This window comes from Diplodia seriata, assembly GCF_021436955.1.
Source record: "Diplodia seriata strain FDS-637 chromosome Unknown scaffold_3, whole genome shotgun sequence".
NCBI classification, from domain to species: Eukaryota; Fungi; Ascomycota; class Dothideomycetes; order Botryosphaeriales; family Botryosphaeriaceae; genus Diplodia; species Diplodia seriata.
In genome coordinates this window covers 2,490,059-2,513,957 of record NW_027117310.1, presented here as the reverse complement: position 1 = coordinate 2,513,957, position 23,899 = coordinate 2,490,059, and the positions used below count along the sequence as shown (strand labels likewise).

The window sequence follows — 23,899 nt, the reverse complement described above, 5'->3', positions numbered from 1 at the left end:
TAGCTAGACTAAGTAGATAAATTTTTTAATTAAGCGCTATTTTTATCTTTTAATACTTTATAAATATTTTTTCTTTTATTAAGAGTCGTTCTTCTTCTTTATAATTAATAAAAGTACTACTAGTAACTACTACTTTAGACTTTTTAAATTTCGCGCCCTTAGACACGACTTTATTTAACTATTAGTTAATAAGACGTACGCTAAATATCTTATTAAGAACGCGATATATTTTATATTCTAATCTTATTAGTATAGCTAGAGATAAGAGTTTATTTAAATTCTTCGTAGTAATCTTAACGTTTAGATCTAGTATTTTTATAAGTTTAGAGTTAAGCTTTCTCTTAGACTTTTTCGATCTAATCTCGTTTTCGAAGACCTCTTTCTTAGTATTTATAAACTCTAGAGACTTCGCTCTTATCTATCTAAAGAGCGTGTTTTCTCTTTAAATATTATAACGTAGAATTTAAGACTACTTATCTAAATATAATAAACTCTATATTAGAGTATCTTTTTAGATAAAAGCGTTTATTTACGTTTTTAGAATAGTCTTTAAACCTTCTTCTATAAAGATTTCGAGTCTAAGTTCTTTTATTTTCGCCGAATAATTTTTAATAACTTTTTCTTTTTAGATATCTTCTTTAAGGCCTCGCGGTACTTTACGCTCTATACTTATATTAAATATATTCTCTTCTTCGTCTTTCTCGCTTCTTAAAACCTCGTAATCGTATATAGTATTATATTTAGAGCGCGCTATTTAGACGAATAATATTCTTATATCGATAGGCCTCGATACTTACGATATTCGCGACTAGAGTATTAAAGAATAAGAGCTTTTATAGACTTTTTCTATCTTTTATATATTAATATTTTACTTTATTATCTTAATCTTAAGATCGATAAGCTTATTATACTAAGAGAGAAAGATTCGCTTAGCGTTTATTATTTCTTTAGATTTCTAGAAAAAGAAGTTACTAATAGTATAGAAGATATTTCTTCGACTTTCTTTCTTAATAAAGAGATAATCTCTATAGAAAATATATCGTTCGCTATAACTACTTTAATAAAGATTTAGATTATTCTAGTTATTTTACTAGATTACCGCGTTAATACGAAAGCTATCTTAGTTTTCTTAATACGGCGTAGACTAGAGGTTAGAAGTTAAGGCGCTAAACTACGTCTAGAGATAATTCGATACGTAAAGCTTTATAAGACGCTCTTTTTATAGAGGGTTTATACGAATAGACTCGAGCGGCCTAATTAAAAGATTATTAATAGCTTAGAGAGTAAACGTAAGACTATTACTAATAGCGAAGTTCTTAAGCTATTTATTAATCTTATTAATATTTATATCTAAGAGATACTTTAAGATAAAGCTAAGAGTAGTTAACTATTTAATAAACTTTTTTTTCTTAGCTAGAGTAGTAGTTTTATTCTTAATAGCGATTTTAAAAGTATTAAGAGACTTTCGTTTATTCTTTTTATAAATCTTATCGATCGTTTTTAAATTAATAAAAAGATCTAAAATCTTTTTATAAATAATTAAGTACTAAAACGTCTTAAAGTCGTTATAATTAATATTATAAGTCTTAGAGACCTTCTCGATAAGAAAACGCGATAGTTTTTAAAGATAATACTTTTCTTAATTCTTCTTAGTAAGCTATTTAGTATTAATTAAAGCTTCTAAGATAGCGTAGTAAATAGTAATATATTTCTAAAAACTAGTATACGTCTTACGAGTTTTAACGGCTTTTAAGCGTATCGTTTCTAGTACTCTTCTAGAATCTTTCTTTAATATATATATATTTAGATATATAGATAAAAGCGGATTCTCTTAGAGAGATCTCGTCTCTAATAGTCTAAGACTCTAGAGAGACGTTAAACTAAATAAATAAATAAATAAAATACGAGTTTTAACGTTTTTCTTTATAAAGTTCTTTAAGAACTACTTTCTAAAAACTTAGTTATAGCTATTACTACTTTTATATTTACGCTTAAGCCGCTTTTTTATCACGTTTTAATCTCGACTTAGATACTTCTTAGATCGTTTAAAAGTAGTTTTAATTAGTAGATTATAATAGCGAGAAAGACGTAAAACCTTCTCTTTATTCGTTAATTTATAGTCGTTCGCTATATTCTCGTACTTCTTTAGAAATATAGTAACTTTTATACTATTAAACTTAGAAGAAGCTTTCTTTATTAGAGAAGTTAATATAATATTCTTTATACTATAAACTAAGAATTCGATACGAAAGAAGTTAATTAGAGCTATAAAATTAGTATAAAAGAGAAAGAGTATTAGAGAGAAAGTAGTAGAAATAATAAAAGAAGAGTTATTTCTAAAAAAAGTACTCTAGTTAGTAAATAACTTACTACTACTTTCTTCGAGATCGTTTCTAGTAAATATTATAAAATTAAAGTATAGCTTAAGATTACGGTCGTATAGTTCTTCTTCGTACTAGATACTAAAAAAAAGTTTAAAAGTAATAAAATCGCTATCGCTTATACTACTATTATTTTAATTTCTTATAAGAAAGCTACGCTTTATATCTTCGTACTAGTAATAGTTACGATTTCGATTCTTAAGTAGTTATAAAGTATAGCCGTTATCGCGCGACTATACTTTATCGCTTTAATTTAGTATTATCGTTATTCTCTATCGCTTTTATATAAAGACTATATAAGTACTAATTCTTCTCGTAATTTAATTAGTTAAGCGGCTATTATATAACGTAAGCCTTAAAGCTTCTCTTCTAAATTATACTTTTATTAGTTATTACTTATTCTTTATAGATCTATCTTCTAATTAATCTCTTAACGCTAGTTAATAGCTTTTATAACTAATTCTTTCGCGCTATCTCTACTCGTTCGATATTTCTATTCTAGTAAATTTAAGTAGTTCTAGTCTTTAACGAGAAACTATTTTTAGACTAAACTCGCTTTTACGCGCGATAGTTATATATCGATATCGTTCTTAAGCGTATTATACGTACGAGTCGTAATTCTTTAAAAATAATTAGTTTTTTCGCTAACTCTTATAACGGTTATAAGAGTCGATTTCTATTTTCTTATTAGTTAACTACGAGTATAGTAGCGCTACTTTATTACTTTATACTTTAATTCTTTCTCTTAGTACTTTTAAGAAGTAATTAGCGCGTCTAATTACTCTTTTTCTTCTTTTAGTATAGTTACTAAAATATTATACGTAGTAGAATATTAGGCTATTACGCTTAATAAGCCTAAGAGTAGAGAAGTATAAAATAATAAGATAAACGCTCTAGTATAACGAGACGACGAAGATAAATAAATAATAATAAATAAGCGTTATCTTTAAAGAAAGATTTACTTATAAATAGCGAAGAGGTTTATAATAAGAAAATAAAAATAGATTCTATATATAACTATAAAATTATATCTATAAAAGAAGCTATATATAAATATCGATAGTAGATACTTAGTATAGCCGCTTTACTTTATAATAGTATTACTACGGGCGAGTTATTTAGTAAGACTATAAAGATATTTAAACGAGAACTACTACTAGTATCTTACTAAACTATAGTCTTCTATAGTATTAGCGAGGTAGAGAAGACTATAAATTTATAAAGTATATATTAGAAGACGCTTATCTTTATTATTATAGTAAATACTTTTATACTTCTATATAAACTACTTATAGAGGCCTCTAATCTAGATAATCTAGTATTAAGATACGTCTCTCTACGAGTAAAGAGTAAAGATCTTATATAGTACTAATAGATAGTTATAAGATTACTTTTATAGATAACCTATAAAATAGAGAGAACTCTAAGTAGTTAACTAGACCTACTATTTAGCTACTTTAAAGTACTTATAGTAGTTAATAAGATCTTATAGTAGTACGTTTACTAGAGAATAAAGAAGAATTAATTATAGGCCTCTATAAGTAGCTAATATTTCTTTTTAATTCTTAGATAATAGTATATAGTTATTAAGCGTTTAAAAATTCTTCTTAGTACTTATTTAATTCTTCGAACTATCTTTAGTATTAGTTTAGAGGCCTATAAGAAGCTTAGTAAGATTAAGAAGTATATTATATATAGTATTAATAGAAAAGCTTCGCGAAAAGTAAAGCGATTAAAGTTTTAATAAGTAGAATTCTCGTTCGATATCTATTTAGTAGTTAGTATATATAATCTATCTAGTAGAAATAACGCGCGTATACGGTTATTTTTACTTATAAAAACGCTAAAATAATATAAAACTAATATACTTTTCTTTAGAATTAACTTTTTACTATAAGTACGCTTCGTATCTAGGCTAAGAATTATAATATTAGCGATATTTACTCGTAATATCTCTCTTTAAGTATAAAAAAGGCCTTCTTTTCTACTAAGCGAGTAGTAATACTTATTATTAATATATTATATTATCTTAATCTTATAGTATTTATATAATAAAATAGTATTAATAGAAGTCTTTAAACTTATAATCTCTATAATAGTAGACTCGTTATTTATTATAAGTAAGAGAATAGCTCGTAGCTTAAAAAAGATATTTATTAAAGTAGCTAAAGCGTTTTATATAGTAATCTTAATAGACTCTAGCACTCGTAGTTTTTTAATAAGCGGCGATAAATAACTATTTAGATTCTTATACTTCTTCGGCCTAGATATAATAGACGTTATAAGTATATTACTACGCTTATAGCGAAGCTATAGAGGTAGATTAAGTAGTATAAGCGCGACTAGTATACTATAGTAGTAGTATCTAGTAGTAGTAACTTATATATCGTTTAGTAATAGCTATAAGACGAGATTAGTAGGCTATTAAAGTAACCTTTATTATTATAGTTTATATAATAATCTACTACTTTAAACATTCTAACGTAGTATTAAATAGATCTTTAAAAGCTTTACTTACTTTACGTAGTAATATTGCCCTATTAATCGTAATATAATAGATATATATACGAAGAAGCGACGAAGACGGTAAAGGTAGATCTTAGAATAGAACCGTTTTTTATAATAGTATCTATAGCGCTTATCGTTATAAAACGACTCTATAAAGGCTATATAGCTATTCTTATAGTAGTCGATAAAGGTCGGGTAGATATCTATAAGGTTTTTAAGCCGCTCTAAGGCACGTCTTCGTATTAAGAGGGAATTTGGTGGTAAGTAACGGCGTAATTTATCGTATTAAGCCCGCGAGAGGGAGTCGCTGGCCTTTAGGCCACGGTACTAATAGAGGAGGGCCGAATCTGTTCTAATTTTGTTAGTAAATTGTATGAGGATCGCGAATTACCTGGGCTAAAGGGCTACCCTGGAAGATCGTCTCCAACGGTGAACCACCATGAGCATCGACACTTGCGCCAAGATCGTCATCATCGCTGTACATCCGGCTGCTGTCCATCTGTCGTTTCCGGCAGCGGCGCAGCAACGCGCTTGCTCATGTCCGGCTGGTGATTAAGTATCGGCACCGTCGTTTCTGGCACTGCGGCGGCGGCGCGAGCTGTGACGACGTCGCGGGCGGTGACGTCCGGTGGTGGTGGTGGTGGTGGGGCGTGTTGGCCAGTAGGCGCGGGGGCAGCCCAGGTGGTTGTTGGTATGGTGAGGGCGGCGATGACGAGGAGGAGGGAAAGGAAGGATGATGGAGGATGCATTGTTGTTGTTGTTGTTGCTCGTCGAGAGTGTTGATTGAAAGAGTGAGGTGATGGCTGAGTAGCTGGATGCGTGGTGATAAAGCAAAGGCGATGAAGGAGTGTAAGTCGAGATCGTGGAAAGGCGTAAAGGCGACGCTGCGGTAGATGGACGCTTCAAAGCAAATGATTGTTTTCGAGTGTTCTTATATATACCGTCTGGTCCACAAGCTCGAGCCTCTACCACGATCACTGAGAGTCGGCATTAGACTTTCCATATCATCAACACCAAAGATCTAGTCTCTACACGGCCAGCGCCGCAACCTCTACGCTCTTGTTATAAGCTCTACTAAGCATAGCTTCCTTCGATTTGAGTTTATACCCCTGCCAGTCAATTTCGACGTCGTTGTTTTGAGCTGTCAGGAAAGTATAATCGCGAATTTAGAGGTCCGTGCCGCTGGGAGGGTACAGCAACAAGGCTTGCGGTTACCATTTACCTCTGCAACAAGCACCGTATGATAGCCTGCGGAGCCTTGAATCTCCATCTACCCGAGCTCCATGCGTAACGGTGCGTGCCACTGGATGGGTGGGTCACAGCGAGAGTAAAAGAGGATAATTAGCAATGCAGGTGTTGATGTGATAGTAACCTTTTTCGGATCTTTAGTCAACTGATCGTGTTGTAAGCTAACATTCAGGATATGCTTACAATTGAGGTATTGAGAGTAATCATACGCGTTTTGTTGCGCAGAGGCGCCAAGCTCGTATGGCACTTCTTTTTCTCTCGGGGTCCGAGAGAACTGAGACGACCGGGCTTCATTTCATCACAACCTCGGATGGCGCATGAGGGACCTCCATGAACAACGTGACTTGAGAATCGAGCGTAAAGCTATTTTCGCTATGGACTGGCGTGCAATGCTGCTCCACATGCGTATACTGCGCAGGGTAGTGGCGCCTGCATCTGCACCGCAATCATTCAATAAGGCAGGCGAATGATAATGAAGAAATGATTGGTCAGGTCCGCACGACCATGTGAAAGGAAATGGAAAAGACCTGGGATATCTGTAACACAAAGGAGAGATGAGCCTTATCTTGACCCTCGCAGCATCCTGCGGGTTTCCATAGGAGCCAATCACGCTTCCTCCCACTTCTCCCCACCAGACTGCGTCCTCCACCTCTCTGCACCATCATCCGGTAGTTTTTCCCAAGCCGGCTTTTCGTCCAGGAAGATATGCCTCAAGATCTTGAAGTCCGGTGCCAGTCCCTCATCCACGGTGCTCAAAAAGAGCCAATACTCCTTCTCCAACGGCCCGTCCGCAACGGTCCTGTACCGCATCCACACTGGGGTCCCGCACTTCTCGCAAAACGCCCTGACAGCAGTGCGGGAGAATTTGGCCAGCCGCAGCACCCTCTCCGAATCCTCCAGCCACGTGACGTCCTTTTCGTCGAAGCAAATACACGCCATGGCGCCCGCGCTACCGAGCTTTTGGCAAGTCCGGCAGTGGCACATGCTCGATTCCTTCGGGTCACGGCTGGCCACTGTGTAGCTCACGTCGCCGCAGCGGCAGGATCCGGCGATAGGCGGCTTGCGTGCAAGCGTAAGCCACACGCCGTCGACCTCCTTGACGCCGTGCGGGACGTCGGATCTGTCGGCCTCCAACAGCCACTCCTCGCAGAACGCAAGGCGCGCCTCCTCCCACTTGGGTCCACGGTTGCGGCCGAAGCCCTTGCCGGCCTCGCTGCTGATCATGTTGGAGAATTGCTGCTCCATCTCCTTGGTGTCGGAGGGTAGGTAGCGCTCCTTGTAGCCGACCTGGTTGATGAACGTGTTCTTGACTATCTCCATCCCTGCGGTGGCTTTTAGCAGGTCGGGCAGAGAGTGTTCATCTAGAACCCAGGTGCGGTGGTACGGCACCGATACGCTCATGCGGCGGCCGACACGCTCGAGCACAATGCCGGCGAGTTGGTTCTGAGGATGCGGTACGTCAATGGCCAGAATGCCGCCGGGTTTGAGGTACGGGATCCAGCCTTGGATTGCTATCTCCGGGTCGGGCAGCAGGACGAGGGCCGAGGCCATAGTGATGAAATCATACGTGCCCTTCTCCTTCTCCACTTCCTCCAACGAGTCCAGCTCGGTGACGCTGTGCTCGAACAGACGCACGTGCTTCCAGCGCTCGGGCTGGTCCTCTGTTGGTTTTTCGTCATAATCGTCGTCGTCGACAGCAAGCAGTAGGTCTTCCTCTTTGTTGCTCGGGCGGACGGGGGCCGCGCCGCTCTTCAGCTTCTGGCGCGCCACTGCTAGCATGCCGTCGCTAATGTCAACTCCGGTCACGGAACCGGTCGGCCCCACGCGCTCAGCGGCGAGAAAGGTCAGAAGGCCGGTCCCGCAGGCCAGGTCGAGCACCTTGGCTCCGGCGAAGAGTGGCAGCTGGTCGACGAAGTCGCGCGCGAACGCCGGGTGCCAAGAATCGTCGTAGTTCGCCGCACGCGCGTCGTACAGGCGCTTTGCGGCCGACGTCTGCGATTCCACGGCCAGCGTTCCCTCCATGATGGCCGCGACGCGTTGTCGCGCTACGTCCGGCGCGCAATTCATCTTTTGTGACTCTTCCGCTTGCAGCCGAAGCGGCTAATGACAACGTGGTCGCTAGCACTAGGCAGCAAAGAGACGGCAAAGTGGTGGCTCCCGCAGCACGGAAGCTGCGATTGAAGGATTGAAGGATCGATGAATTTTGCGAAGAAAACCAAGGGAAAATGAACGATGGAAAGCGAAGACTCCGGGAACACGAGATGAGCGCTGAGCTGAGAATAGTGCGTCATAGGGCGGATAGGCGCAGCGTTTTGATAACGCCGCCCGAGTGCGCTTTGTCAGTATTGCAGAGTCATGATTGGATGGTTCCAGAGCACACATGAGACGAGACGACTAGGGTGTAAGATTGGCAGGAGACTAGATGGTGGGCGGGCGGAGATGGGGTTGGAGCATTTCTGATGAGAGTTAGAAGGGTCTGGCCGGGGCGGCAACGATATGCGAAACGCGCAGCCGCGGCAGATGCACACATGTCGATCAGCGCTGTGGAACGCGCCCTCACTTTGGGCCGCCATCAAGCGCCAGACGCGCCGGATGCATGCGGCTGCGGGATATTCGTTGGGTTCAGCACCGACTACTGCAGGCGCGGTGGTTGAGGATTGAGGACTGCTGCATGCCGGCTCCAACGTCCGCTGCAGTCGTCGTGGACGGCGCTGGTTGCATGGCCCAGTTCGGCGGGGCCCAAAGAGAGTGGAAGACGCTTCTGCACCATCAGCCACGGGGAGAAAAGCTGGCACGGCGCTTTTTTGAACGGCGGCGGCGGGCGGACGGCTGCAAACTCTGCCTCCGGGATGAAGCTGGAGCTGGGTGTGTCTGTGAGGTCACAGCGAGCGCTGGAGAGAGGCGGAGAAGAGCTCGCAGCGACAGGGCAGCCATTAGCAGCTGTGTACCTGCGTAAGTGGGCACAACAGGCAGGGATGGTGCTCGCAACGTGGTGGCGCAGATGACGTTGACGGGTGTACCTGTTTCACAGGTGTGGCAGTGGCAGCGAGCTGCGCGTCAGCTCCCAGCCACCACCGGCCACCGGTTGAGAGACGGCAGTAAAACGACAACCAGCCCCGCGCGCGGCAGACGCTCAAACCGTAATCACTCTCGCGCTCTCGTCTCTCACCGCCGCCGCTCGTGACCCACCGGATCTTGAGCATCACCGGTCGTGCAGCACATCGTCGCGTGGGCGCATTAACCTCCGGCCATACCCACCCTATCGCTATCGCGGCCCGTTTGCAGCTATCCGCAGGGCTGAAGCCCCCGACCTCAAACACCGGCCCGCCACAGCTTGGAGCTCAGCCCAGGGTCCGCCTTCCGTTCCTGTTCCCCAGCGTCCGATCCCGCCAGCGCCGCCACCCCGCATTCTTGGAAACGCGTCGCGGGCGAGCGGTTGCCGGACACGGCTATTGAAATAATGCTGCAAAGCCCGGCGGCTGCCGCAAGCTCACAAGCCACCCTCTGCTCGCTGCGAGCCCCCGCGCACGTCCCGCCGAGCCACTCTCCGCGCTCCCCTTCTCGCCCGCACCGGAGCAGCCAAAGCGACCCCTTCTGCCATGTTAGCCTGCACACGCCCGAACAAGCTCTGTTGACCCGTCAAGACACAAGCTACGACCCGGCCGCCTTTTCGTTGCAAGACGACTACTGCCGTCCCGCCCACCGCGCTCGCCAGAGCCCCAAGGCTCTCTCCACCGCATTCATCGACGGCTGCAGACCGCTAGTTGATCGCGCAACCTCTTCGCTGTCCGCCTTCCAAAACCAGTCCCGCGGCTCTGTCCCCTCGCCAACAAAGTCGAAAGCCTCTTTCATCCCCTCCCGCCGCGGTCCAAACTCTCCTCCCGACGAACAAAGACACCCCCGTGTCTCTGCTTTAGGAGACTGGTTCAACGGCTCCTCCGCCCCGTTCAACCTCAACAGGCACCCCGACGAGAACGACGACAGCGAGTCAGACATCGGCTCCGACTCCGATCTCGACTCCGACGACGAAACCATGGACTCGTCCAACAAGCGCGCCACACAGGGCTCGCTCAAGTCCGTGAAGTCTGTCAAGCGCGCTAGCACCCAGAGCTTCGCCAACAACAGCAACAACAACAACAATAATAACAACAACCCTCAGGCCCCCCAAGGCACCTCCATATTCGCCTCATGGTTCTCCCGCAAGTCTGATGGCCCCAAGCGCAACATGCCGCAGGATCCGTTGTCCGTGATGGACATCGAGAGCGCCCTCTTCCCCAACGGCCCTGCCGACCCGCAGGACCCGGCATCTTTCCATGCGCTCCACAAGGCCAGTGTCACCCTGCTGCAGCAGTTTCAGTCTTCCTACAAGGCAATGCAGCTGTGTATGCAAGATACCAGGCTGGAGGAGGACGGCCTGATCGAGGAGAAGAAGCAGGCCGAGGTGCATGCCCAGCATCTGCAGATGCAGCTGGACAACCTCAAGGCCGAATCCGAACAGCGCGAAAAGGAAACGAAGGTCCTGCGCGAGGCCCTCGAAAGGGAGTGCCAGCTACGTGCCGACGAAGAGGAGAGCCGCATGGCCTCGCTCCGCGCCATGAAGGGCCCCAGCTGCAAGTGTAACCGTAAGAGCACCGCGTCCAGCACAATCTCCAGCGAACCGAGCGGCGTCCTGAGCGATCGCGACTCAGGCTTCGAGTCAGAGGGAGAGACCATCACCGACGACATTGCGTTCCGCAGCCGGCCCACCAGCCTGGGCAGCGAGTCCGAAATCCCCGAGCTCGCCAGCACTCCGAGCACCGCGCCCACGTCCGCCCCCAGCCCGGTCGAGCCTTCGAAGCCTACGCTCTTCAAGCGCAAGAGCACTTTCGACGCCGCTCTGCAGAAGAAGCGCAACTCCAAGAACGGCAGCGTCATGCCCATCATCCTTACCGGAGCCGGCAAGCTGAACGACAGCAACGGCAACATGGACGTCTGGCGCGAGAACAGGGAGCTCAGAGAAAGAGTCGAGAACCTCGAGCGCACCGTGGACGAGACCTTGGGCATCGTCGGCGGCCTCGAGTCCGGCATTATCTTCTAAAACCCTCCCCTCACTCCATAATCACATGACACGCTTGTACGCGGACGATTGTGGCGTTGCTGGTACGATTGGAAGAGAGAATTTTGGATGATACCCTTGTCGCACTCAAGACAAGCACGTTGGATTTGGAGGAACAGCAGCACGCAAAGAGAGGGATGCGCAAGCAAAGTCGTTGGATGAAACATTTCGTTACGACCCTGACCTTACTATGGGAGTTGGCGTTTTTTGAACTGAGATCCCCTCCGCATATAGACCAAGGGTTGGCTGGGAGTCGATTGGTTGTCTCTTTTTCTCTATCACCCCGCACCACCATCACAATTCATCTCTCTTCATCAGAACAGATTGTATACCTCTTTATATACCACCCAGCCTTTAGTTACCCAAACCAACCAAGACCTTACTACCCACCAAAAAATCCTTTCCCAAGACACCAGACAACCATCACCTGCACCTTTTACCCTTTTCTCTTCATCTTCTCGGGGCTTCCAAGCCTCTATTTCATATTCGATTCCCCCATGCTACTCATGCATGATCCTGCCGGGCTTTTGCTACGACAAACGCGACGGATTCCATTAACATTCTCTGTAGATAGTTGTTTCGTTCACGGACGTCACAAGATTCCTGTGTGGATTTTGCCAAATGAAAGAAAAAAAAGAAGTTTTGCCTTTTTGTTGTTTCCTTAAGGCTCTTCCCCCAAACCACACGCATTCATGGCATTCTTCACGCTGTAATCTTTAATCTCTAATTGACTTTTTTTTTTCTCTATCTCCCTTGGAGATAAATGGACGGAATCGACCAGGAATAGGGCGCTGGGAATAAGGAAGAGACGGAAAATCAATGACACGGGCACGCGGACAAGGTAAAATTACATGAACGATAAGATATCCAGTACGCCAGCGGGGGGTTCCTGTAGGTAGCACAACAAAATTCAATTCTCCTTTTTTCCTCACAACCGATGCTCTGCAAATCTTCGAGGCTTCGTAGTAGGTAGTGTGAGCGAGAGTACGAGGAGAAGGAAACGCAATTCCAATCTCGTAGGTGGCGATATTAAGGGATGCGCGGCCAGCCTTTCTCGTTTCGAGTGTAACCCCCCCGCCCACCTCTCTCTTTTTTCAGGCATCCCACGAGCGACCTTTCCATGCTACCTCGCGGAACATCCACGGTCGCAAGTAAAGCGCGTCATCGCAGCCTAAGAATGAAGGCAGGTTGAACGATAAATTTATTGGAGGAAAGACTGACGGCTGAGACATGTTGTGCCCCGCCTTCCCGCCCGCATTCCTTTCCCAGTGCAGCTGTTGCCCTGCGCCTTGTCTTACGCCACACACGTTCCTGCGTGGTAGTCCATTCCTCTTCTGCGAGGCACGGAATGACACGTGCGCGAGGTATGGAGGGGGCGTGCTACCAGCCACGTGGATGAAGAAAAGTGAGAAATAAGAGCGGTCGAGAACGTGATAGATGATCACTCGTTGCTGTTATATATGCGACTGCTATATTACTCCTTGCCGTAATTGCCAGTTACGAGAGAGCTGTTCGCTCTCAACATTCAGGAGGAGTGAAAAAGGAACTGGGGAAAACTGGACATTTCTGGGACTTATGGACCTGCGGTCTACAAGAAAAGCGACATAGTCGTTTACAAATACAGAGACCAAAGCGGATCTACACCGTATGTGAATCCAGTCTCCGAAGAAGGTATCAAAGCAAGCACCACAGGATTTTCGACCAGGTTTCTTTAATCTCTCCCACTCTCCTATTCGTGTCCAATAGTTACTCCAGCAACTTCGCTCTGAGATTCATCTCTCTTGTCCAGCCAAGGCCGTTGGCATGCTTACCCCTTGCAGCCTCGCGGCTTGGTGCATGCATTGCATCGCCCAACTCCCGGGAGGCCGCATATCCTCCGTTCGAACTTGCCCTCCCAATTTGTCCCCTTCCGAGCGGCGTGCCTGCCATGTTCCACCGCCGAGCGGGGGAAGTGGCTTGGCCCGCGCGGTCATGGACATGGGAATTTCTCTCCCGTCCAACACCACCAAGAGAGAACACAGTGGCGGATCGTCAGCATCTCAGAACGAGAGAAGCCGAGTGTCTTTGCCGCAGGTGGTGCCAGCTGAAATTTTGGTTATTGTCTGCTCTGCCTCAGCATCTCCGGTCTCTTTTTTCTGAGGGGTGAGAACTGATCACCTCCGACCCACGGAAAAAGGCAGCTCTGTCGTGACTCTTCCCATCTCGCCGCATTATTGTCATCACGGACGCGAAAGCTCCGATCCATGCAACAATAGCACAGATCTCGTCACTCAATCTCAGCGTTACATCGAGCCTCCAAACATGTGAATTCGTCGATCAACGCCCGGGGTTTGTGCGACCTGACCGCGCAGTCCCGCCGATGCCGCCATCCGCAGAGCAGGCAAAAAATCGGGAAGCTGCAGAGGAATCGTTCTGTCGTGTCTCACGAGACAGCGCTCGTGATTGGCCAGGCAAAAGCGGTGGTCACGGCGGTGGGACTCGAGCGCAGCAATTCATTCGAAGTTGCCCCGATCTGGAAGTGGTTACGGGTGACACGTCACTAAGCCCCTATTATGACGAAGCATGTTCAAGCACAGGCTGATGGGCTTTGAGCGGCATGGGAGATTGGGATCTAATCCAGGTCCAAGCAGGGACGGGAGAGTCTTTCGCGAGAGAGATGTAACGTTGGGAGCATTCTGTCACTGTGACTGGTCTGGGGGCTAAAAATGCATATCACAAGGCCAATGACGGCAGAGCTCAAGCGTGAATGTGAAAGAATCTCGCGTTCAATAAGTAAGCGTAGCTGCCCACCGGGCATGCCATGCCACATTTGCTTCGCTCATATCTGAGTACATCAACATCGGAGTATTCTCAACGCCATGATCCGCCGTCTATGCCCATGATGCATGCAGAAAAAGGGTTCGGGTCAAAATACCCTCCCAAAAGGAAAAAGAATCCAAACGCCAGCTCCATGCCATAGCAGGAAAGAGAAGGGACGATATCATGCCATGCAAGGACTGGCACCCCCAGTCCCATATCAGTCCCGTATCATACGCCGATAGAGTCAAGGAAAAGGATATCAACATATTTACGCCTTGTTGTCGATCTCTTCCGCCCACTTTACCCATCTCTTGACGACCTCATCGATATTCTCGATGCCCTCTCTGGACGCCTCGACCTCGAACCATTCCTTGTGCTCGCGGCCGCAGACGTCGCAGGTGCGGAGGACGCGCTTCTCGGCGATCTCGATGTGGATGAGGCGCTCGACCTTGTGCACATAAGGCACCTTCCTCACGCCCTTCGCATCCGTTCCGTCGCCCTTGGGCGCGACGACGTTGTCGCTGGGCGAAGTCCCCGGGACGTACGGGTAGAAGCGGACGAGCGACGGCGTCTTGCCGCACTGCGTCTCCCACTCCTTCATGCGCCGATGCACGTTGTTGGCGCGGCCGATCTTGAGCATGACGTGGGACTTGCCGCCGCCCTTTTTGCCGCTCTTCCCACCGCCGCGGGCGCCGGGGCTGCCGCGGCTGGTCTCGCTGACGCTGTACTGCCGCAGCATGTCGCTGGGGTTGCGGCCGCCGGCACCGGGCCGGCCGGGCGAGAGCAGGGACGAGGCGTCTTGATCCGAGGGCGCGCCGCCGCGCGTGGTCTCGGTCAGCCAGAAGATGTAGATGAAGCCGGGCTCGTCCTTGGCGGAGAGGGGCTTCGAGGCCTCGGCCATGAGCTGCGAGGCCACCTGGGGCGAGACGTTCGAAGGGATGAACGACAGCAGGCGCTCCGTGGGGTTCGAAGGGTTTGAGGAGGGCGCCGGCGGCCTGGGGGACGATGCCACGCCTTGGGGAGGCCGCGAGGTCGACTGGCTCATCTCCGGGGGCCGGTTTTGGCCGGCGGCTTCGTTCTGCCTCCTGCGGCGCACGATCTCGTACTCTTCGTCATCGCCGCCCACGCAGAGGCAGCACAGGCTCGCCCAGAAACCGGGCTCGCTCTTCTGCACCGGCAGCCGGTAGGTACCCGAGGGCTTGGGGCCGTTCATGGCGGACGTCGGCACCGACAACAGTGGCCCATTGACCTTGTTCCAGGTGGGAGGCCGCTGGATGCCCTGTCCGGGCTTCTTGCCCGGCTTAGAGTTGCCATTCATGTCTAATATGCCCAGCCTGCCGACAAGCGAATCGACGCTGTTGCGCTGCTGGAGCGGCACAATGTGCGTCTCCTCGATGTGGGTGTCGAGACCGCCCTGCCCGGCAGGCGCGCTTCCGATCAGCTTGTCGGCCTGGTCTTTGTGTTGCCAACAGAAGTAGGCGGCGGCGCCCTCATTCTCGTTGATAGACGTCACGGCGAGCACGCCGCTCTTGGAGGGCTTAGCGGCGGCAATGTCGCGGCGGCAGGGCCGGCCGGCGGAGGTTACGCCCTTGCATGTCGTAGCGGGGTTCTTGGAATCGGCGCGGCCGAGGAAGCCATGGCCTTTGGGGAATGATGGCGGCATGAGCGATGGTAAGGGGTCCGAATGGTAGTAGCGAATGTGGAATCAATGATGTGAGAGACTCGTCGGAGAGCGGAGTTAGCAGCCTTGGGGGTTAGCTGAACGAAAGTGGTAGCGAATGGAGCTAGTAGGACGTTGGCTGAGCGCGCTGGCAGGTCATGAGCTGTACGGCGCTTGCAAGCGAAGCATTTCGTCACAAGTCAGGCAGCGGTGTACAAGTTGGCAGAGCCCTGGGCGGCTACCCAGGCAGGGCGCGGCGGCGCAGACGTGCAGATGCTCGCAGGAGACCTGTGCGGTGGCTGGGTGTTTGGGATAGACCCACAGCGAATCATTAACTCGTGGCCGGCTCGTTGCTGGAAGGGCGCGTGCAGCTCGCGGGTAAAACGGCCGTGCCAGGCACGACTTTTGCGGGGATTCCTCCCGGAAATCGGGCGGTCCGACGCCACGCTAGCAGCCACTGTGGCTGAGCGCCAAGTAGGAATCCTTGCATGCAGCTGTGCGTGTCGTGCTGTCCTCTTTCAACACCATTCACGTCGAACATCACCACACCACGCGCACGTCCCTGCAGCCGGCTCTGCTCAAGTCAAGGAAAAACCAGTCTCGGCCGAGCCTAATCAACCCCAACCGTTCTAATTCGCACCGCCACCGAGCCCCAGTCCGCCAACGATCGCCATGGAGGAGGAAACATACACGCAACTGCCGCTGCAGATGGACCCGCAGACCAAGGCCATTTCGGGGCACAACGTCCCGCCGGCGGTCCAGCGCGAAATCGAGGAGCTCAACCAACTGCACCGGCAATTCCTCACGCTTGAGACGCCCGGCCAGACACCGCCGCCGCCGATGCCGGTCAACCCCAAGCGCAGTGCTGGCATCGCCAAGCTCCGCGAGTCGGGCAACGCGTCGTTCAAGAAGGGTCAATATGCCGAGGCAGCCAAATTTTATACTCTCGCCATCGAGGTGGCGATACAGCGCCCGCAGTGGGAGCCCTCGGGGCTCATCCGCGAGGAGCTTTGTGCGCTGTACGCAAACCGCGCCCAGGCTTACATGTCGCTGCAGGACTGGGCCTCGGGCGCCGTTGATGCCGAAACCAGCGTCGAGCTCAAGAAGGTGCAGAATGCGAAGGCCTGGTGGAGGAGGGGCCGCTGCCTGCTGGAAATGGGCAGGGCGAAGGAGGCCCGCGACTGGGTCGCCCAGGCCCGCGAGTATGACCCCAACGAGGCTGACCTGCAGACGCTGGCCAAGGACATTGAAGTGGCCATTGAGAAGGGAAAGAGCGACTAAGTGGGGAGCGGGACGGGACGATGCACAGCACAACGGGAGATCGAAGAACCGGTGGAGTTCACGTGCAGGGTATAGGAACACGCATTGCGGGGGGACGAGGGGGCTGAGTGGATGCACAATGCTGTGTCTCTCCCCGAAACATGGTCGAGGCTGGGGAAAGACCCGGCAGGCGGAAACTATGGGATAGCCGGAGATCATAAGGCGCACTGGCGTAGCGGGCGCGCATGGGACTTCTTGCGGGACTGGGACATAAGGGCTGTAAAATGGATGTAGATAGCTAATTCCAGGCAAAAGCGCTCGTGCAAGAGCACGGGGAGCCGGAGCATTGTTGACAGGGCGTCCACGCAAGAGAACGGGGCTGAGCTGAGGCGGGCGGGAAGGGGCGGCACCGGCTTGCTGCAGGTCCAAGGCCGCCGAGCCGCAGCCTCGGAAAGCGCTCAACGGGCGGCCAACGGCCAGCGAGCGCGGTGACGTCGTGCTGCCCACACCCCTTCCACGAACCCTTCTCCAGGCGCAAATCCCCGACGATGCGTGCGTGACCACACCCGGCACGGCGATGCCGACGGTGTCGGGCCGGGGTGGCGGTCAAGGATCAGCCTCACTGCGCCACGGCTGCGAAAATAGCAGGGCGCGACACGAGTCCTGACCGCGCAATGTGCGGGCCTTGGCCTCAGGTAAACAACCCTCTTGCTGCGCCTACGCAGACCGATCGAGGCTCAGACTCAAGGCCCGACGCCTAACACTACTTCTTCTCCTCAGCCCTCGCTGCACTTCTCACTCGCTGCTTCTCTCGAGTTTCCGCAATCCACCAACCGCCTTCCTCCCAGCCGTCCACCGCTCAACTTAGGGAGACCGCGGCCTCCCACACCTCGTATCCCAGCCTGAACAGGCACTCCCTACCCGCTTCTCCGCAAACCCTCCACACCAGAACCATGCGCGTCCAGCAAAGCAAAATCCAGAAGGCCAAGACGGCCTGCCATGCCATCCAGGGTCTCCTTATCTTCGTCGCCGGCTGCATCACCATCGCAATCTTCACCAAGGACGGCACAACCGATGGCAGAACTCGCTACTTCTTCGCTCTGGTAAGCGCCCCTCTAATTGAGCCCCCGCCAGAGTCTTGCTGACCCATTTTTGCAGTGTTTCGTCACCGTCCCTGCCCTGATATATCTCGTCGCTGTGCCTATGTGGAGCCGGACAGTGCGATTCGCACACGCCTACGCCTTCGCTACTGTCGACTTCATATACACCGTAAGTGCCCCCCATGGCACATTCGCATAATGTCGGGGACAATTTAGCTAACCTGGGCTGTTACAGATCCTATGGTTTGCAGCCTTTATCTGCGTCGCAACCTGGAACTCGGACGGTATCGCCCAAGGCGCCAAAGATGCAAAGACGGATAAAGGCAACTGCACTACCTTCGCGTACGGCCCCGAACTCAAGTGCAACTTGAGCAAGGCCACCGTAGGCTTCGGTGTAGTCATCACGTTCGTACAACCTTTATTCCCTCATAGTCTGCGTTGCGCCAAGCTAACGCGCTGTTCTCCAGAGTTCTCTTCATCACGACTTGCGTCATTTCCTTCTACTACTGCACGGTCTACCGCCGCACGGGCGTCCTCGTCGGTGCCGAGGAAAACACGACTCCTGGCGCTGAGGGAACCTCCTACTTTGGTGGATCGACCGCCTATCAGTCCGCACCCAAGACCGACGACGACAACGGCGTATGGAGCAGCAACACGCATGACATCGAGACAGCCTCGTCGCACTACGACCACCACGACCCCAGCGACTTTGGTGATGCTCCGCCTGTGCCTCCGCTCCCCACTGCTGGCAACACCAGCTATGGCGGTGCCTCGGCCGCCGCTGCCATCTACACCCCTCTCGTCGACGGCCGTGACACTGACGATGGCCGCCACCCCGGTCAACCGCTCAACTGGGGCGGCGATGACTTCGGTGGCGATCACCCCGCTTACCGTCCCAGTCCTTCGCCGTCGCAAGGTGACAGCCAGGCTTTCCACATTGCTCCGTCAGCGTTGAGCCCGCCGAGCTCGTACGATGACTATCGCACCAAGAACTACAACTTCAGTTCATAAGCTCTAGGGGCGAGACTCTTGGAAGGCGGTAGAAAGAACACGGACGCTGTAATGAACGATCTGTAATGACGTGTGGGAGTAATTGTTTTTTGTATAGAGAAGGGAAAAAAGGGAGTCTTGTTGGGGACGGCTTTTCATCTTCATCGTCATTGTGGTCGATGGTCGGTTCGCATCCGATGATGGTCAAAGTGCTTTTGCGCAAGCGAGCGCTCGTCGTCATTCCTCCTCATCATCATCAAAGGGGGATTGAGGGGGGATTTCCAACTTTTCTTCATCTGGCTGTTGAGTCCAAGCCGAGTGTGGCTGCTGCAACACGGAGAGAATGAGGAGAAGAGAGCGATATACCCAGGTCTGTCGATATTGCTTAGTTTACTTGTATTGTTCGGATCATTTGGGATTCTGTACCTCTGTACAAATCAGAGAAGAGAAAAAAATATGAATACATACTAGCATTAGTTCAACTGTGTGCAACCACCTTTATTCCCCCCTTGAAGCATTTGCTCATGCTTTGGTTCGCTCTGTGCTCTCCGGGACTGTCTGGCCTCCCCGCTGCACATCTGAGCCCTAGCCGTTGCGCTTTTAAGAACTCGTGCCGGGTCGCTGACCATCGGTGACATCTGTCCCATTCGTTGAAAGACTTGTTGAGCAGAGTTGGCAGGTGCTGTGGCTCCTCCATTGGCTTGGCTGTGTACATAAAGCTTCGTATCTCAGGTTTGAACCACTTTCACGTACAAATGGAAAGAAAGATACAAGAGAAGCAACTCAACCACAGCACTTCTTCCACGGCGACGGCGAGTCATTGTTTTGCGGGCTGTTGCGGAGACATGATCACGAGAGACGAAGAGAATACACTTTCTTTTCTCGATTCCAGTGGTCTCTAAAGGGCCCTTCATTGGCATGATGAGGTAGCGATGAAGTTGGGGTTTTCAACATCAGACCCACAAGATGCCGAGACCCATCATCAAACAAAATTGTGACATCGCATCATCAAGCAAACAGTACAGCTCCTTCGCGCAGCCGATGGCTAGCGTGGATCTGTCTTTTGCTCATGTCATGGGTAGTTGAAGCCATCGTCCGGACGTGTATATAGAAATTCTAATTCGATATTCTCGTCCGGAAGATGGCTTTAACTACCTACGTATTATTTTTTTTCTCTAAGAATGAGCTAAGGCATAGATACGCCATGTTCTGCTATTCTTCGCGCTAGCCATCGGCTGCGAGAGGGGGCTGTAGGAAGGCGGCCAAAAAGGCAAAGTCGATACCGATCCAGCAACAAATTGAGCAAATACGGTCACGTAAGGATGCAGACATGGGAGACAATCAGAATGGTCAATCAAGGCGGAGGTATCAACGGCAATATCGTAGCGCGCCGCATTCGTGAACTACGCTCCTATTAATACATCCAGCATCGATCACCCGTGCATACATCTAAGCATACCCATGCCGCCGAATCTTTCATCAAGCTTTAATCTGCGACCATACTCCTGGCACATGGAACCTCCTTCGCCCAATATCCGTAAGAGATGACGCTTAGAGGTAGAGACCTTCCGGCTCGCCCTCGTTCTTGGTCTTGAGCACACGTTCTCTTGCGGTGCGGAAGTCGGCCATTTGGACGCGCATGCGACGCTCGCGCAGCGCCATGAGACCAGCCTCGGAGCAGATGGCCTTGATATCGGCACCAGAGAGGTCGTCCTTCTGGTTGATGAACTCATCGAGGTCGACGTCCTCGTTGAGGGACATCTTGGACGTGTGGAGGGTGAAGATCTTCTTCTTGGTGTTTTCTGTGCGTATTTGTTAGCAGCTAAACAACTGGGTATCCTAAATGGCCTTGCTTACGGTCAGGGTTTTCGAAAAGAATCTTGCGGTCAATACGACCAGGACGGATGAGGGCGGGGTCAAGGGTGTCGATCTTGTTGGTAGCCATGACGACCTTGACGTCGCCACGGTCGTCGAAACCGTCGAGCTGGTTGAGAAGCTCAAGCATGGTGCGCTGAATTTCGCGCTCACCACCGGATGTCGACTCATAACGCTTGGTGCCAATGGCGTCAATCTCGTCGATGAAGACGATGGATGGGGAGTTCTCGGCGGCGACCTGGAAGAGCTGGCGTACTAGCCTGGGACCGTCGCCAAGGTACTTCTGGATAAGTTCGGAACCGACAATTCGCAAGAATGTTGCGCTCGTCGAGTTGGCGACAGCCTTGGCCAGCAGAGTCTTGCCGGTACCGGGCGAACCGTAGAGGATAACACCCTTCGGCGGCTTGATACCCATCTCCTCGTACAGCTCCGGATGCAGCAGAGGAAGCTCGACGGCTTCTCTTACTTCCTGGATCTGAGACTCCAAACCTCCAATATCCGCGTACGACTCGGTAGGTGCCTTGTCCAGCTTCATGACGGAGACGGAGGGATCGGTATCGTCGGTCAGCACACCGACAACGGAAACGGACTTGTGGTGTAGCAGGATGGATGCGCCGGGCTCGAGCAAGTCCTTGTCGACGAAACTCATAATGGAGACATAGTACTCCGGGCCAGTGGCGGATGAGACGATGGCATGGTCGTCGTCGATAAGTTCCTCCAGGTTGCCAACGCCCATCGGGCTACCTCTCATGTCATCCACTCTACTCCTCTCATCGGCGTTCCTGTCCATCGCATCCGCATCACCACCGGCTGATGCGGGGGCGTTGCTCTGAGCCTGGGCCTTGGCCTTCCGGATCTGTTCCTGGTTCTCGACATATTCTTCCTCCAGCAACAGGTGGTCGTGGACGCGCTGCATGCGCAGATACCTGAGCTTGCAGCGGGCGGTAGGATAGACTGTCGGGAGCTTGGAAGCGGCGTTGGGGCCGGCGTTCCTCTTCTTCTTACGGCCGATGCGGGTGGTGGGCTGCGGCGGGGGCTCGTACTTGGGCTTATCCTTCTACATGGGCCGTCGCTGTCAGTGTCTGGATCTCCAACGATACGGCGAGATAGGTGCGGATGCTGCGTACCTTGTCACCCTTCTTGTCCTTGTCACCACCGGGCGGTCCGCCGCCCATTTGGGATTGGTTTGCACCCTATATAGACGTCAACATGCGGTCTTTGGAGCTCAGCTGGCCACAGCGGCGACTCACCATGGTGGCGGATGCTCGTGCACAGGGCGCGTGATGGGAAGTAGATGCGAAGGGAGGGGGCGACGCGGATCGGAACCGGTCGGCGGGCGGATGGCGGAGGGTGCTGGGGGTTGCAGATGGCGAAGGGCGATGGTGTTGTAATGGCTGGTCGGAGCTGTTGGAGCTGGAGCGCCGGCCGGCTTGACGCGCTCGAGCCTCCCAGGCGGAGCACGTGATTTCTGCCGCCTTCCACCGACCGCCGTCGTCATTGGGCCAGAGACGCGCTGTCCGCAACCACACCAGGCAGACCACGTCGAACCGCTCTCAGCCCTGTTCGCCGAAGCAGTATATCTATCGCTCACATTGGCGCCGGCCCGGGACTGCTGCAGCCTCGACGCTTCAGTTCTGTCTGCTCCCCAAATTCCACGCGCATGTAAGTTTTGCCCGCCGCTGCCGCGCCATAGCTGCGCCTGTAGCGGCCTTGCATTCTTCAGGTGCCCAACCGCTCCCTGCGACTCTTGCCTCTCTGCCCACTCGTCTTGTTGCGAATTCTGAGCATTCACCGGTTTCTGTGGTCACCTTGACCCCGCCGCCGCACGCGCCCCGCCATCACGATATCGTGCTGACCACGCCTCCAAACGCGCAACAGAGCACCTTCCCGCTCTCGCACTCTCAGAGCACAAATTGCTTTTGCGTCGCCAACCCCGGCCACCCACTTTCCCTCTCACGGCGTCTATTTGCTCCACCCCAACCTCTCTCAACTCGCCCTCAACTTTCCCGAAGCTCTCCGCACACCCAACTATGGCCTCTAACCGCACCCGCCGCATCGCCAAAGAGATCGCAGACATCAAGTCGGACCAGCACTCGGGCATCCACGTCGAGACCTTCCGCGATGACGATCTCACCCACCTGCGAGGCTTCTTCAAGGGCCCGCCCGACACGCCCTACGAAGGCGGCGAGTACACCATTGACATCAAGATCCCGACCGACTACCCTTTCAGGCCGCCCGTTATGAAATTCGAGACCAAGATCTGGCATCCCAACGTCAGCTCACAGACGGTACATGTCATGCTACTGCTTCGCTTCGAACACCCCGCTGACTAGTTTGGATGTAGGGCGCCATCTGCCTGGACACTCTCTCACAAGCGTGGTCGCCTGTCCTGACCATCAAATCCGCCCTCATCTCCCTGCAATCCCTCCTCAGCACCCCCGAGCCGAAAGACCCGCAAGATGCAGAGGTCGCAGGCATGCTCCTCAAGCAGCCCGCCGAGTTCGAACACAAGGCACGCGACTGGGCCGTCAAGTTCGCTGGCGCGCCGAAGAAGGAGATTGCTGGAGGTAGCGGCGGAGCTACGCAGGAGACTCTGAAGAAGCGTAGGGAGGAGCAGAAGGCTCAGGAAGAGAAGGCGAAGCTGGCTGCGTACGTATACTTGGTTCTTTTTGCAGGAGAGGGTCACTTGACTGACACGCGACACAGGTACCACGGCTACAACAAGGATCTCATCGACCGCTTCGTGGCCATGGGCTTCGACGTCGACAGCGTCGTCGCGGCCTTTGAGTATGTCGGCATCGACAAGAACGAGGGCCAGGACTACGAGCTCGAGGAGGCCTATATGGGAGACATCACCGCCCGCTTGTTCGGCGAGGCATGAGTGCAGTTCCCTGCTTTCGAGGGTAATTCAGATGCGTTTCTGAGAAATAACTGCAAGTGGAATGACCACTGCATTCAAAGGTATGCATAGAGAGGCCATATA

At 50.8% G+C, this 23,899-nt stretch overlaps 7 protein-coding genes across 7 annotated transcripts; 4 read left to right on the top strand and 3 right to left on the bottom strand.

The window, feature by feature from the left end:
• Positions 1–6,743: 6,743 nt before the first annotated feature.
• Positions 6,744–8,159, bottom strand: SLS55_003485 (uncharacterized protein; the record flags this gene model as incomplete). Its single annotated transcript, XM_066774960.1, has 1 exon — positions 6,744–8,159. One exon carries the CDS (start codon positions 8,157–8,159, stop codon positions 6,744–6,746), a length of 1,416 nt encoding a protein of 471 aa, XP_066635079.1.
• Positions 8,160–9,138: 979 nt separating this feature from the next.
• SLS55_003484 (uncharacterized protein) lies at positions 9,139–11,214 on the top strand (the record flags this gene model as incomplete). The annotated part of the gene is made up of 2 exons (XM_066774959.1): positions 9,139–9,143; positions 9,717–11,214. The coding sequence occupies 2 exons, from the start codon at positions 9,139–9,141 to the stop codon at positions 11,212–11,214; spliced, it is 1,503 nt and encodes a 500-aa protein (XP_066635078.1).
• Positions 11,215–14,299: 3,085 nt separating this feature from the next.
• Positions 14,300–15,694, bottom strand: SLS55_003483 (uncharacterized protein; the record flags this gene model as incomplete). Its single annotated transcript, XM_066774958.1, has 1 exon — positions 14,300–15,694. The coding sequence occupies one exon, from the start codon at positions 15,692–15,694 to the stop codon at positions 14,300–14,302; it is 1,395 nt and encodes a 464-aa protein (XP_066635077.1).
• A 669-nt stretch (positions 15,695–16,363) lies between these two features.
• Positions 16,364–16,972, top strand: SLS55_003482 (uncharacterized protein; the record flags this gene model as incomplete). Its single annotated transcript, XM_066774957.1, has 1 exon — positions 16,364–16,972. One exon carries the CDS (start codon positions 16,364–16,366, stop codon positions 16,970–16,972), a length of 609 nt encoding a protein of 202 aa, XP_066635076.1.
• A 932-nt stretch (positions 16,973–17,904) lies between these two features.
• Positions 17,905–19,062, top strand: SLS55_003481 (uncharacterized protein; the record flags this gene model as incomplete). The annotated part of the gene is made up of 4 exons (XM_066774956.1): positions 17,905–18,054; positions 18,110–18,220; positions 18,287–18,456; positions 18,519–19,062. The coding sequence occupies 4 exons, from the start codon at positions 17,905–17,907 to the stop codon at positions 19,060–19,062; spliced, it is 975 nt and encodes a 324-aa protein (XP_066635075.1).
• Positions 19,063–20,592: 1,530 nt separating this feature from the next.
• Positions 20,593–22,169, bottom strand: RPT2 (ATPase of 26S proteasome regulatory subunit 4; the record flags this gene model as incomplete). The annotated part of the gene is made up of 4 exons (XM_066774955.1): positions 20,593–20,843; positions 20,899–21,973; positions 22,044–22,109; positions 22,167–22,169. The coding sequence occupies 4 exons, from the start codon at positions 22,167–22,169 to the stop codon at positions 20,593–20,595; spliced, it is 1,395 nt and encodes a 464-aa protein (XP_066635074.1).
• Positions 22,170–22,946: 777 nt separating this feature from the next.
• On the top strand, positions 22,947–23,797 carry ubc1 (Ubiquitin-conjugating enzyme E2 1; the record flags this gene model as incomplete). Its single annotated transcript, XM_066774954.1, has 3 exons — positions 22,947–23,204; positions 23,261–23,565; positions 23,623–23,797. 3 exons carry the CDS (start codon positions 22,947–22,949, stop codon positions 23,795–23,797), a joined length of 738 nt encoding a protein of 245 aa, XP_066635073.1.
• Between the last annotated feature and the right edge of the window lie 102 nt (positions 23,798–23,899).